We start from the raw sequence: 15,865 nt of genomic DNA, 5'->3' as shown, positions 1-15,865 counted from the left end.
TTAGTGGCTGCTCTTGGATGCCCACTGCATGGCTTGTCCACCACATATCCTGTTGCATGAAATTTGTCCAATAACTTCGATATTGGCAGACGTGAAATGTTTGTCTCTCAGGATGCTGGGCACTGAAGTCAGTAGTAAATTGTCTGGTACTTTGACTGCCAGTCATTAACACAATTTCAGTGTGTTACTCCTGTGCAAGGACCACTGTGGATCGCATGCAACACTAAACAGAATTGATCAGCTCCTTACAATTTCAAACTTTAACAGGTCATAACAAGTGCACACCACTTGTCACTCAGCATTATCCTGTTCTTGAATGTATAACCACCTACTTTGACAAGGCCATGACTAGCTAAAATCATGCTATAAAATGAGATCAACTCTGTCTGAGATTTTGCCCATCATGCCTAGTGTAGTTTTTCATCACCCTCCTAATCTTTGCAATATCCTTATCAGATACTACGCTCTACCTCTGTGACTGTCCCTGCCACAAGGCTTGCCCTATGCACCCTCCTAGCTCCACCTATACCAATTCTGTAAATGGCAAAACATATACTATCAAAGGGAGAGCCAAATGTGAAATGACACGTCAGATAGCATTTGTAATGTAAACACTGTTTGACCATGACTACCACCAAGTAATCAGTTAGGATGAATGGGAATAGGCAGAGAGAGTGTATCCCTATTGCACAGTATGCTCTACATCATGACATTTATGATCTAAGTGCCTACCTCACCACACACGCCATCTTGATTCTTCACAAAGATACCAGTTTCTCAGAACTCCGCAGTTAGAAACTAGTGCTACAATATGTCCTTGGTTCTTGCCATCCACCTGGCCTTAATTTACATTAATTTCTTCCATCTCAGCATTTCTTCACTGTAACTACCCCTTCCTTTTCTACATGTTTCATTTTCTGACCTGTCTATTTTTCACCATCTCCCCCTCCCACCTCTGTTATGTAAAATGCACTTAGCTTTTCTTTCTTATTAATTTGTGCACAACGTTTTTGCAGAAATCTCTGTCTTGCATATTATGCTGTCCTCTAGCTGTAAGCTCTCATATTTTCAAATCTCATGTGGTGCAGTCCCCAACAGTCAATCTTTCCCTCTTGTCCTTTCCAGTAAGTCTCCCCTGACCCACAGTTCAGGGTAATTTTTCTGAAGTCTAACACTTTTCCTAATCCTCTCCAGTTCTAGGGGACCGATGACCTCAGATGTTAAGTCCCATAGTGCTCAGAGCCATTTGAACCATCCCAAACACTAATCATTATAGCAAAAACTCATCATCTTTAGGCCACTATAACATACAAGTCTCTTTACAATAAGAATAATGATTTAATCCACATAGTAGACATTCCATTATCATAACATAAATTGAAGAATCTCTTTCTCTAACTGATGCCTGCCATAATCTGTAAGTCCACTAACTTAATGTATTCTCCAAAATGCATAATTGGAAGCAGTTTGTAACATAAAATTGTATACGTCTTTCTGCATTTATCACAAGTAAAGTGAAAGCATATAACTATCACAACTCAACATTAATCACATCACAAAAAAGTCAAACTCAACAAGGCAGAAAAAAGTAATAAATCATTAATGTTCACATTATAGTACAATGGAAGTTAGGCCGCAAAGCAATAACAAGACTTTTCTCATTAGGACATTGAATATTCCACCAGACAATTTGTTCTTCTGCTAATTGCATGTTACTCACATAGCAGAAATAATGCCTACTCAGGTATCAGTAATTTCCTATTGTTTGAAGAATACCAGAAATAGCATTATAAGCAACAGTGAGACAAGTAAAATAGTATTTTCTGTGAATTTTTTGAATCATGAAAGGACACATTTACATCAGTCATATACACAGCAGAATTATTCTACAGAATTTCTAATTAATGAATAGATTGAATGATGGTAAAATATAACTTTGACAGGTTGACAGAAGAGAATGTAGCACATTGGTAGATGCCCCGAGAGGGCTGAATTATACCTTCTTTTGTGGAGGTCTTTCATCACATCAGAACTCCAATCAGCAACTGCCTCAGCAAAAGAGCCAGCCTGGCCCTAGTCAGGGAGAGGATCTGGTACACTCAACACATACCCAATAAGGCCTCAAGGGAACTTTTTGCACTTCATCTGCAGTTGGCTTTGACACTCTCCCCTGACTTGTAGGAGTGTAGATGTGGATAGATGCAGTCAACAAGGCAGGGCAATCTGTCACCTGCAGACAGACAGCTAAATACGAATGTCTTGCAGGCTAAATCATCACAATAAGAACCTCAGAGAACGGCCATTAATTGTACAGAGAAAGTAATTGGTGATGTTGCCTTATCTGTCCTAGGAAAGGGGCTAAATTTTTCACTAACACCAACTATGATACTGATGCATAATTTATCAGCACTGTGGAACAGGTTGCTCTTGCACTTCCTCCGGATGCTGCAGAGAAAGTACGACATGAAACATGCTGTACATTTACCAGTGCAGCTCCACTGAAACTGAACATCTTCAAGGAAGGGAGAAAAGCACATAAGTGGCTATGAGAAAATTCTCAGACAGTCATCCCCCAGAAGACAAAGGGAATAATTTGCAGTCCTGCTATAACATCACATTTACAAACAAAAATTGTATGGCCCATTAGAGGATGACAAGTACAGGAGAATTGAAGATGATCCTATTACCTTACTCTCCCACACATCACCATGAAAGTTCTCATTCTTTGAACAAATTATGGAAACTTTGAGAGGAGCAAGGTTACAAAAGAAGAACTTTTTTACTTATTTTGATTATCTCATTGTTGTTGACTCAAAATATTGTAGTGTCTAGGAATACATTCTTGCTCCTGAAAATTTTGATTTAATGTTGCGCGGGTTCTTGAAGACAAAATAACTGATGAAGAGTTGCCTGTTGCTATGAATAGCTTTTTATTTTATCCCATTCTTCTAAATCACACCAACTTTATGATTTCCACATTCAAAAAATCAATGATTACATTGTTGGTGTCAAACTTATAAAAACGCCTACTTCCATCTGAGACATGCTGACTACTCCTTACATTCTGCAGTACTGACAATATTCCAAAGAGCTTACAAAGCAAAAGAGTTTACAAACTTTTCTGACAGGAGAAGAATCTTAACCAAATTATATCATTATTTTATAGATAAATCCGGAAACAAATTTAATAATTAGTGTTAGATTATGCAATTAATAATATGAATTTTAAGTATACCAGAAATTTTGCAATTTCAATTACCTTTAAAAGAAGATTAATTTTAACTGTTAGTACATATTGATTGTAACACATTAATTTATTTCTTACACATTTTAGCCTGAAATATAATACATCGTATACAAAATCATATGAATGCTTTTAATGAAATAGCTGATATAATTTTAACCTATGCAAGAATCGATAGCATACATGTTATTGGTTATTTCTATAACAAAGAGGTAAAATTAGAAGAGTGTGGCTTGTTATAATCCTACCAAGTGCGGGAAGAGGGAGACCAGCAAGCTCCTCCAACATACATTACCTGACAAGAAGATGATGGAGAAACTTTGTCCACGAGCAGTTGCGTCTCCTAGACTTTATGGACTTCCTAAAGTCAACAGGTAAAAAGTGCCCCTGCATCCAGTTGTCAGCAACACTGTTGCACCAACATATGAATTAGCAAAAAATCTGACAGTAGTGCCCAACTCCTTTGTGGGAAAATGCCAGCACCACATACGAACTTCAGTGCATTTCATTCAGCAGCTCCAAAACTTTTGAGTGGGCCAAGGAGACCTTGTGATGAGCTTCAACATGGTATCTTGCTTCACAAGAGTGTCTCCAAGAGACACCCTAAAACCCATAGGAGGATGACCTACTTTCTGTTCAATGGAAATTATTACACACATTTCTGATGAATTAAATAAAAACTTAGTTTCTATAGGGAATCATATAACACTCTTGGAAAATGCCTTTCCGAGATTGACATCAGAAATATTTCTCTCTGGTACTGACAAGGGGGAGATTGAGTCAATAATCAAAACACTAAGGACTAAGGACTATTATGGATATGATGGAATGCCTAGCAGAATATTAAAGTGCTGTGCGGCACATGTTAGCCCTGTACTTAGCCATATTTCTAATTTTTACTTTAAGAATGGTCAGTTTCCTGAGCGATTAAAGTACTCAGTTGTAAAGCCACTTTATAAAAAGGGAGAAAGGGATAATGTAGACAATTTTAGACCTATTCCTATGCCATCAGTGTTTGCTAAAGTTATTGAAAAGGCTGTGTATGTAAGAATAATTGATCATTTTATATCACATAATTTGCTATCAAATGTACAGTTCAGCTTTAGAAGTGGTTTAACAACTGAAAATGCTATAATCTCTTTTCTATGTGAGATACTGGATGGATTAAACAAAAGGTTTCGAACACTAGGCATATTTTTGATTTAACTAAGACATTTGATTCTGCTGATCATGAAGTATTGGACAATTATGGAATACAGGGAGTAGCTCACAATTGGTTCACCTCTTACTTTAACAGCAGACAGCAAAAGGTCATTATTCATAGTGTTGGGAATGGCTGTTATGTGGGGTCTGAGTGGGGTACAATCAAATGGGGAGTGCCCCAGTGATCATTGTTGGGACCACTCTTGTTCCTTGTTTATATAAATGGTATGCCCTCTAGTGTTACAGCTACTTATAAAATATTTCTGTTTGCTGATGACACCAGCTTGGTAGCAAAGGATATTGTGTACAATGTTGGCTCTGTTTCAAATAGTGCAGTTCATGACATAAGTTCATGGCACGTAGAAAATAAACTAACACTAAACCTCAGTAAGATCCAACTACATCAACTATAAAGAAAGGTATCGGCAGGAGTTCACCAGGGAAGTGAGGTAGGACTGCTATTATTTTCTGTGTATATAAATGATGTGGTGGACAGGATGGGCAGCAATCTGTGGTTCTCTTCTGATGATACAGTGATATATGGAAAGGTGTCATTTTTGAATGACTATAGGAGGATACAAGATGATATAATAAAAATATCTAGTTGGTTTGACAAATGGTAGCCTGCTCTAAATGCACAAAAATGGAAGTTAATGTACATGAATAGGAAAAACTAACCTGTAATGTTCAAAAACAGCTTTAGTGGTGTGCTGCTTGACGTAGTCACTTCATTTAAATATCTGGGTGTAATGTTGCAAAGCCAACTGAAAAGGATCAAACTTGTAAGGATTTTAGTAGGGAAGGTGAACAGTTGACTTCGTTTTATTGGGAGAATTTTAGGAAAGTGTGGTTCATCTGTAAAGGAGACCACACATAGGATACTAATGCGACTTATTTCTGAGTACTTTGCACCAAGTAGGATTAAAGAAAGACCTCGAAGCAATTCAGAGGTGGGCTGCTAGATCTGTTACTGATAGGTTCAAACAACACTCAGGTTTTTCAGAGATGCATCAGGAACTGAGATGGGAATCCCTGGAGGAGGATGATGTTCTTTTCAAGGAACTATATTGAGAAAATTTAGAGACCGCAGAACAATTCAAATATCATCACATAATCCCCCCCCCCTCCCTCCCCGCACCCACTCCCCCCCCCCCCTCCCATATGAGATAGTAGTGTGTACATTGAATGATTGGGGAGTCGTGGCATGGGGTATCTTTTTCTCCACAAGGAGGTTTGATGTGGACAGAGGTACTGGTTGAGTCACCTTGAGGTGGAGATTGACATCAATGAAAATGCTGTGTTAGGCTTAGAGGACAAGGTGAAATGAATGAGGGAGAAAATGTTTAGGTTCTTCAGGAATGAGGATAGTGTGTCTTCACCCTCACTCTTAATATGGAGATGTCCCAATGGATCTAACCCAGGTGGGTTTGGGATTCCATATGGTTAGGAAGGATTTCTCTAGGTGAAGCATGAATGGGTTGGCATAGAATGGTGCCATGCAGGTGCCAGTGAGCATTGCTAGAGACAGTGTTCAATAGCAGAAAGGTCATAAACATTGTGTGGGGATGTTGGCATAGGGGGACATGGTACCAATGGTGATGAACAGGACATTTGGTCGTAAAGGGACAGGAACAGTGAAGAGCCAGTGGAGGAAATGGTTAGTGTCTTTCATAAAGCAAGGAAAGTTATGGGTAGTAGGCTGAAGGTTTTAGTTCACAAGGGCATGTATTCTCTCTGTTGGGGCATAGTATGCAGAAATATAGGGGTGATCTGGATGGTTTGCTTTATGTATTTTAGGAAGCTTGTAGAAGATAGAGGACCAGCGAGTGGTGGAAATGAGGAGAGGGATAGACTCTCAGGAAAGGTCCTGGGGTGGGCTTAGGGATCTGAGGAGGGACTGGAACTCATGTTACATTTCTGTAATTAGTTCATTGTGACAGAGCTCACAGGTGGAAACATATGACAGCTGGAGAAGGCCTTCAGCTAGGTAGCCCCTGTGGGCCATAACAAAAGTGTTTGGCAGGTAGAATTATAAGAGTGTGGTCAATTCGTAAGTGGTGAATATGAAAGAAGAGAAACTTGTAACAGTGAGCAGGCAAACTTATTCTTTGAACTGCTGAGTGGTTTCATGTGTGGTTTAGATCCATCCCTTCTTCTATTTTGTATAAATAAAATTAACATTGAATATAAGTTGTCAAACAAATTTACGTGCAGATTCAATAGTTCTCATTGGAAATTGAAATATGGGTTAATTTCCGTATATATTAGGCATATTGCAAAACGTAAGACCCATTTGTTCACTAAAAAATAAGCTGATGAGAAAAGATTTTTTTGACAGTAATATTTTACTACATATCTACTTGATTTTTCTAGATAATCCATGTTCACATCTTTTTCTGTAATGTTTCACCAGCTTCTTTAACACCTCTGCGTAGAAGTGTGCACGGGAATCGAACCAGTTGGCGACACCAGTCTTGAGATCATCATTTTGAAACTGTTGTCCACCCAGTCACTTTTTCAAATGAAGAAAGAGGAACTAGTCACTTGGTGCAAGGTCAGGACTGTGTGGTGAGAGATCAGAAAGTTTCCAATGAAAATCTTGAATCTTATCCTTGGTTTCGGAAGTGGTGTGAGGGTGTACATTGTTGTGAAGGAGAATTATGTCAGATGACATTTTCCCACAGCGCTGATTTTGGATCACACATCTCAGTTTGGTTAGCATTGCCTAGTATATGTCTGCTGTAATTGTGACCCACACTCCATGAAATCAATCAGAAGGATGCCCTTTTTGTCCAAAAAAACTATAACCACCATTTTCAGTTCAAGATCTGAGATTGCTTAAACTGTTTTAACTTGGCAGAACTTGAATTGCATCACTGCATTGACTGTTTTAATTCTACATTGGTGTATGACGACCATGACTTATCACCTGTAACAGTGTGGGAAAACAAATCATGTTCATCTTGTCATAGTGTTCCAAACACTGTTCTGCACTAAGCCTTGCACTGATCAGTGTGTGTTTTTGGAAACTACCTTGCACATAGTTTGTGATATCAAAGCTGTTGAGTGACAATCCTGTAAAATGAGCTTCGAGGAGCATTTTGGAATTCATTATCCAGACCACTATTTGTCAGTTGCCAATCACTTCAAAGTTTTTGGGTCATCTGATAAATGGTGTCTTTGGTTGAAATACTGGGCCTGCTACTCTGCTCTTCATGATAAACATTTGTGTGGCCATTTTGAAATTCTTGACACCATTTTTAAACTTGTTTGTCACTCATTATTTCAGGTCCATACACTAGGCATGACTCATGATGAACTTTATCAGCTGTGAATCCTTTTGCCAGCAAAATTGCGATCTGCTCCCTCTGTCTGGTGAACGACTACTGAATCAAACCAACACTGCAGCAGTTTCCTAGAGAGTTGATAGACAGTGCTGCATGTGTGAAACTTCATTCAGGCCTACCATCAGTTAGCCTCATAATATGTAGCTGAATAACATGTGGTATTTGGTTTCACTTAAATGGTATTAACTTATTCAAGAAAAAGTCTCCTGTGACTCAGTGTACATATAAAAAAATAACTAACCTTCAGATTATTTTAAAGAAATAGGAACTCTTTTAGTATCATCATCATCATCATCATCATCATCATAATTTAAGACTGATTATGCCTTTCAGTGTTCAGTCTGGAGCATAGCCCCCTTATAAAATTCTTCCATGATCCCCTATTCAGTGCTAACATTGGTGCCTCTTCTGATGTTAAACCTATCACTTCAAAATCATTCTTAACTGAATCCAGGTACCTTCTCCCTGGTCTGCCCCGACTCCTCCTACCCTCTACTGCTGAACCCATGAGTCTCTTGGGTAATCTTGCTTCTCCCATGCGTGTAACATGGCCCCACCATCTAAGTCTGTTCGCCCTGACCACTACATCTATAGAGTTCATTCCCAGTTTTTCTTTGATTTCCTCATTGTGGACACCCTCCTGCCATTGTTCCCATCTCCTAGTACCTGAAATCATCCTAGCTGCTTTCATATCCGTAACCTCAACCTTGTTGATAAGGTAACCTGAATCCACCCAGCTTTCGCTCCCATACAACAAAGTTGGTCAAAAGATTGAACGGTGCACAGATAACTTAGTCTTGGTACTGACTTCCTTCTTGCAGAAGAGAGTAGATCGTAGCTGAGTGCTCAGTGCATTAGCTTTGCTACACCTCACTTCCAGTTCTTTCACTATGTTGCCATCCTGTGAGAATATACATCCTAAGTACTTGAAACCATCAACCTGTTCTAACTTTGTTCCTCCTATTTGGCACTCAATCCGTTTATATTTCTTTCCCACTGACATTACTTTCGTTTTGGAGATGCCAATCTTCATACCATAGTCCTTAAATTTCTGATCTAGCTCTTTAATATTACTTTGCAAACTTTCAATCGAATCTGCCATCAAAACTAAGTCATCCGCATATGCAAGACTACTTATTTTTTGTTCACATATTTTAATCTCACCCCGCCAGTCTATTGTTTTCAACATATGATCCATAAATAATATGAACAACAGTGGAGATAGGTTGTAGCCTTGTCTTACGCCTGAAACTACTCTGAACCATGAACTCAGTTTACCGTCAACTCTAATTGCTGCCTGACTATCCATGTACTGATCTTTAATTGCTTGCAAAAGTTTGCCTCCTATTCCATAATCTCGTAGAACAGACAATAACTTCCTCCTAGGAACCCGGTCATATGCCTTTTCTAGATCTATAAAGCATAGATACAATTCCCTGTTCCACTCATAACACTTCTCCATTATTTGCCGTAAGCTAAAGATCTGGTCCTGACAACCTCTAAGAGGCCTAAACCCACACTGATTTTCATCCAATTGGTCCTCAACTAATACTCGCACTTTCCTATCAACAATACCTGAGAAGATTTTACCCACAACTCTGATTAAAGAGATACCTCTGTAGTTGTTACAATCTTTTCTGTTTCCGTGTTTAAAGATTGGTATGATTACTGCTTTCATCCAGTCTGACTGAACCTGTCCCGACTCCCAGGCCATTTCAATTATCCTGTGTAGACATTTAAGACTTGACATTCCACTGTATTTGATTAGTTCTGACTTAATTTCATCCAACCCAGCTGCTTTATTGCACTGCAATCTATTGACCATTTTCTCCACTTCCTCAAATGTGATGCTATGTTCATCATCATTCCTATCCCATTCTACCTCGAAATCTGAAACATTTCTGATCGTAGTTTCACCTACATTGAGCAACTCTTCAAAACATTCCCTCCATCTGCCCAAGGCATCCACAGGATTCACCAGCAGTTTTCCTGATCTGTCCAAAATACTTGTCATTTCCTTCTTACCTCCCTTTCGAAGACTGCTAATTACACTCCAGAATGGTTTTCCAGCAGCTTGACCCATAGTCTCCAACCTGTTTCCAAAGTCTTCCCCAGATTTCTTCTTGGTTGCTGCAATTATCTGTTTGGCTTTGTTTCTTTCTTCAACATAACTTTCTCTGTCTACCTGAGTTTTAGTATGTAGCCATTTTTGATACGCCTTCTTTTTCCTTTTACAGGCTGCCATGACTGTGTCATTCCACAAAGCTGTTTGCTTCATCCTACTTTTACACACTACTGTTCCAAGACATTCTTTAGCCACTTCTAGTACTGTGTCTCTGTACCTTGTCCATTCCTTTTCCAATGACTCTAATTGACTACATTCAACTAACTGGTACCTTTCTGAGATTGCTGTTATGTACTTGTGCCTGATTTCCTTATCCTGAAGTTTCTCCACTCTTATCCTCCTACATATGGACCTGACCTCCTGCACTTTCGGCCTCACAATCCCAATTTCACTGCAGATTAAATAATGATCAGTGTCATCAAAGAATCCCCCTGAATACATGTGTGTCCCTCACAGCCTTCCTGAATTCCTGATCTGTTATTATATAGTCAATGACAGACCTGGTTCCCCTGCCTTCCCAAGTATACTGATGAATGTTCTTGTGTTTAAAAAATGAGTTTGTGATTACTAAGCCCATACTGGCACAGAAATCCAAGAGTTGTTTCCCATTCCTGTTGGCCTCCATATCCTCTCCAAATTTACCCATGACCTTTTCATACCCTTCTGTTCGGTTTCCAATCCTGGCATTAAAACCACCCATGAGCAGAACACTGTCCTTGTCCTTTACTCTAACAACTACATCACTGAGTGCCTCATAAAAACTATCCATCTTATCTTGATCTGTCCCTTCACAATGTGAATATACTGACACAATCCTAATTTTCTTGCTAGACACTGTCAAATCTATCCACATCAGTCGTTCGTTTACATACCTTATTGAAACTACGCTGGGTTCCATTTCTTTCCTGATGTAAAGCCCTACACCCCATTGTGCTATTCCTGCGTTGTCTCCTTACAGGTAGACCTCGTATTCTCCCACTTCCTCTTCTTTCTCACCCCTTACCCGAATGTCACTAACAGCTAAAACGTCCAGCCCCATCTTACTTGCAGCCTCTGCCAGCTCTACCTTCTTCCCAGAGTAGCCCCCATTGATATTAATAGCTCTCCATCTCATTACCATTTGTTTGCCAAGTCTTATCTTAGGAGTCCCTGGTTTGTCAGTTAGAGGTGGGACTCAGTCACCTCCAAAGGTCTGACGCATTTTGCTCTGATCGTTGCCAGCATCATATTTAAAGTACCAGGGAAGCAGCTTGCTTGTCTTACTTGCCCCGAGTCCCATTGGGTTTTTCCCCTAATGGTTAATCTGCCAGGAAGTTTCATATCAGCGCACACTTCACTGCAGAGTGAAAATCTCATTCTTTGCATTGGTATAACAACACATACAATGTCAGATTGTAATGCCAGGAAGAATATCTGAATTTGAAAGATAGGAAACAAGACAGACTGCTACATTCTGAGATCACATGAATTATTTTATGAGAAGTCAAGAACTAGGTAAGTTGAGTTATATACTATGACAATATTCTATGCTGCTACAGAAACAGTTCTATACAGGGTGTTACAAAAAGGTACGGCCAAACTTTCAGGAAACATTCCTCACACACAAAGAAAGAAAATATGTTATGTGGACATGTGTCCGAAAATGCTTACTTTCCATGTTAGAGCTCATTTTATTACTTCTCTTCAAATCACATTAATCTTGGGATGGAAACACAGCAACAGAACGTACCAGCGTGACTTCAAATACTTTGTTACAGGAAATATTCAAAATGTCCTCCATTAGCGAGGATACATGCATCCACCCTCCGTCACATGGAATCCCTGATGCGCTGATGCAGCCCTGGAGAATGGCGTATTGTATCACAGCCATCCACAATACGAGCACGAAGAGTCTCTACATTTGGTACTGGGGTTGTGTAGACAAGAGCTTTCAAATGCCCCCATAAATGAAAGTCAAGAGGGCTGAGGTCAGGAGAGTGTGGAGGCCATGGAATTGGTCCACCTCTACCAAACCATTGGTCACCGAATCTTGTTGAGAAGTGTACGAACACTTGGGCTAAAATGTGCAGGAGCTCAATCGTGGATGAACCACATGTTGTGTCGTTCTTGTAAAGGCACATGTTCTAGCAGCACAGATAGAGTATCCCGTATGAAATTATGGCGATGAATCGAGGAAGTACAGTACATACTGATGAAACTAAAATGAGCTCTAACATGGAAATTAAGCATTTCCGGACACATGTCCACATAACATCTTTCCTTTATTTGTGTCTGAGGAATGTTTCCTGAAAGTTGGGCCGTACCTTTTTGTAACACCCTGTATATGTGAGATGTAATTATATGAAAATAGTGTCATTTGTGAAAAGAATCTAGGTTGTTAGTAAACAGTGATTACGGACCAGCTGAAAAAAATCAAAAAATGTGTTTTTTTAAAATACTGATGATGTGTGTGTGTGTGTGTGTGTGTGTGTGTGTGTGAGAGAGAGAGAGAGAGAGAGAGAGAGAGAGAGAGAGAGAGAGAGAGAGAGAGAGAGAGAGAGGAGAGATGAAAAATAACATAAAATGTTATCTGTTGACTGAAAGATATGTTAATACTCATTTTCTTTTCACAGATAGCAATATGTCTTCCAAAGCAAGAGACCAAACGTACACAACGAGCTCTCAGCACTTCCTCCCGTGCTTCTTCTGCCAGAAGCCAACCCACAAAAAAGTCTCACACTACAGGAGCATCAAACAGAAAGAATTCAAAACTACAGCAAAGGTTACAGAAAGAAAAGTACATTAAAATGAAAAAGGAGCTAAAAGCTAAAGAGGTACTATACTTTACAGCTGTGAATTAGATGCTTGAAGCTAAAGAGGTACTGCCCTGCAGAAAACCTTTGCTTTGTTACCAGATCTCTGTACTTACTTTTCTAGACATTACCATCTAATTCTGTCATTAAATTAGATGACATTTGTTTCCTTGTGACATAATTTCACTGCATGACCAAAAGTAACCAACTGTTCCATTTGGAGATCCTTCAGCTCATAGTAGTAATTGCTAATAATATGTACAGAAGATTTTCAGTCCTCATGAATGTGTAATACTTAGTTCTGTTGCAAAAAGGGACTGACATTATCTATTAAAAGCCTTGTGTAATGTTATTGACGTGAATAGTGTCAGTTCTGTCAGAAACATCCGACAGAACAGACACCATATGTGATGAAGCACCTGGGACATATATATGAGTAATTGGGGTGAAGGGAATGGAAAGGAAACAGGATGGGAAAGAAATGTAGGAAATTTGTCGTAAGATCCTATGGGACTAAACTGCTGAGGTCATCGGTCCCGATGGGAAAGAGATAGCGAGTGGATAGTGACTTCAGCCACACAGGGCAGTGTGGCAATGCAGTGGTGGGATTTGAAGATTTGTGCTGGGCTGGGACTTGAACCCAGGTGCACCACAACTCTATAATGGTTGCCTTAATCACCTCAGCCACTAGGATACACTTTCTGTCAGACCCAAATTTTAAACTTCCTGCTCACCACACTGTAATAACTGCTGCCCATTTCCTTTACATTGCTTTCACCTATATTATTCACCTTGTGTAATGTTCATTTATGACAGAAAGTGTTTCAGATGGTAATGTCCACCATGCCTATAGTGTTCCATTAGCTACAAATGTCCCATAAGTGGTACAATGTATCACTGCCACATCAAATAATGGTAACTGAAACATGCACAAAGCTCCTGTTATCCTAAGAGGAATGGCCCATATTTAGGGATATGACAGAAGCAGCCATTTTAAGCAAAAAAGTCTAGAAAACATGGACTTTAAAATGCATAGCAGAAGGCCTATGAGCAATTTTCAATTTTTCATCTTAACTTCTCTGAAACACATCTCTTCTACTGAACTAGTGGCCCTTAGGGTATGCCTTTTAGAAATCTTGTTTACTAGACATTTTGCCTCAAATGGTTGTTCCTCTCATATCCATTGATACTGATCATTCCTCTTGGGACATACTCTATATACACTGCTAAGGCTGTGTTCAGTAGCCTTGGGGTATAATATGTGCATGCAGAGAGGCTGTAGTGTTAGTGATTCACTTGTCACAGTCATTGGCAATCAGATGGCACACAGGAAACCTATCTCCACACCTTATGTTTTAACTCTGCTGAGCTTAGAATTGGGCACAGTGTATCAGTGGTGTGTCGCTGCTTTCAACATTGGTCCAGGGGAACTGTTCCACTCCTGTAGCTCTGGTTCTGGACATCTGCTTAGTACAGATGCACTTAAAAGATCAGTGCATTGTGTGAGTAGAGGTGGCTGACCAAATATCAACCAGGGACAAAAACTGGGCCTATGTTGGAACTGCTGTGTTATGGGGAACTGACTGCTTGCAGTAGGGCTAAATAAGAATGCGTGTGAATCTGGCCAGGTTACCACTGATACCATAACACTGCCAGTTGTGGCTACTGTGTTGTCATGAAAGATCCAACTGGAGAGTGTAATATTGTTCTGTTATCTTCAGTGATGAGAGTAGCTTCTGTCTGTATGCAAGTGATGGATGTACATGTTTATAGCATGAACGTGGTGAACCATCTATCCCATAGTGTATTCTTCCATGAGAAACGGGTCCTATCCCAGTCTTCATGGTGTGGAGGGCCATGAGTTACAATGTGCAGTCACATTTTGTGTTTCTACAGGGTAAAGAAGCAGTGCCCATTACATTGCACAGACTGTTTTCCCCAGGCAACTGTCATTTATTCTACAGGAAGGTGACATGCTGTTTTTGTGGGTCAGTGCACCTTCACATACAGCTGTCACAGTGCTGCATGCTCTTTGTGGTATACAACAAATGCCAGCAAGATCAGCTGATCTTTTGCCAACTGAACATGTATGAGAAATGATGAAGTGGGAACTTTCTCATCCTCCCAGGCCTGCAAGAATGATTGCCGAATTGCAACAAAATGTGCAGGACTCTAGGGATACTGTTGGAGGATGCTATTTGCCTGCCCCCTTTATGATTGTTTGCATACATGCCTACATTGCTGAGAGGGGGGGGGGGGGGCATCAATTGTGTGTGCATTGGGTTGTTTGGGTACCATTTGCTAAAAATATGTGTTTCATTTGGTCTGAATTTGTTATCATGTAATCATAATCCTATGATGTGGAATTACCTATCACCACACTTGTTAATAAAGTGACCTTGTCCTTGAGGGTGTTACATTTTTATTTTGTGGCAGTGTATGCAAATGATTAAAATTTACAGACCCTTATTGGAACAAATCTCAGTTTCCTGAATAATGTCCATATTTTCCCATCTTTTACTTGTTGGCATTTCATTTCCTCCTTCCCATCTTCTGTTTCTGCTTTCAAATTGTCAACTCTCCATGTATTTCTTTGATAACCATTGTAATCTTGTCTCATATAACCACTCTGATAATCACCCCTGTAGTTTTCATATTCCTTTCTTCTCTGATTTACTCCATTAAAACTCTGATCCCACCCTCGTATTGATGATATCCCAGTCTGAAATTTTGGCAGCTCTTTGTTTCCAATGTCCTGTCTAGTTTTTCTACAGATTTCAAAAGCTAATCTGTTGTGCCATCTGGTCCAGTCCAGTACTAATCCCCACTGTAATACACTCCTGGAAATCGAAATAAGAACACCGTGAATTCATTGTCCCAGGAAGGGGAAACTTTATTGACACACTCCTGGGGTCAGATACATCACATGATCACACTGACAGAACCACAGGCACATAGACACAGGCAACAGAGCATGCACAATGTCGGCACTAGTACAGTGTATATCAACCTTTCGCAGCAATGCAGGCTGCTATTCTCCCATGGAGACGATCGTAGAGATGCTGGATGTAGTCCTGTGGAACGGCTTGCCATGCCATTTCCACCTGGCGCGTCAGTTGGACCAGCGTTCGTGCTGGACGTGCAGACTGTGTGA

At 39.9% G+C, this 15,865-nt stretch overlaps 1 protein-coding gene across 6 annotated transcripts in view; it reads left to right on the top strand.

Annotated features, from left to right (window-relative positions):
* Window positions 1-15,865, top strand: part of LOC126355145 (cingulin-like) — a 507,535-nt gene that overhangs the window by 76,426 nt on the left and 415,244 nt on the right. For all 6 annotated transcript variants that reach the window (XM_050005361.1, XM_050005344.1, XM_050005351.1 and 3 more), the window contains one exon: window positions 12,532-12,732. In XM_050005361.1, the coding sequence (XP_049861318.1) occupies window positions 12,532-12,732 (201 nt within the window). The remainder of the gene's footprint in view (window positions 1-12,531; window positions 12,733-15,865) is intronic.

The sequence above is a fragment of the Schistocerca gregaria genome, chromosome 1 (assembly GCF_023897955.1).
Source record: "Schistocerca gregaria isolate iqSchGreg1 chromosome 1, iqSchGreg1.2, whole genome shotgun sequence".
Taxonomy (NCBI): domain Eukaryota; kingdom Metazoa; phylum Arthropoda; class Insecta; order Orthoptera; family Acrididae; genus Schistocerca; species Schistocerca gregaria.
Note: the sequence above shows the minus strand (reverse complement) of the source record. Positions and strands in the feature narration are given on the sequence as shown.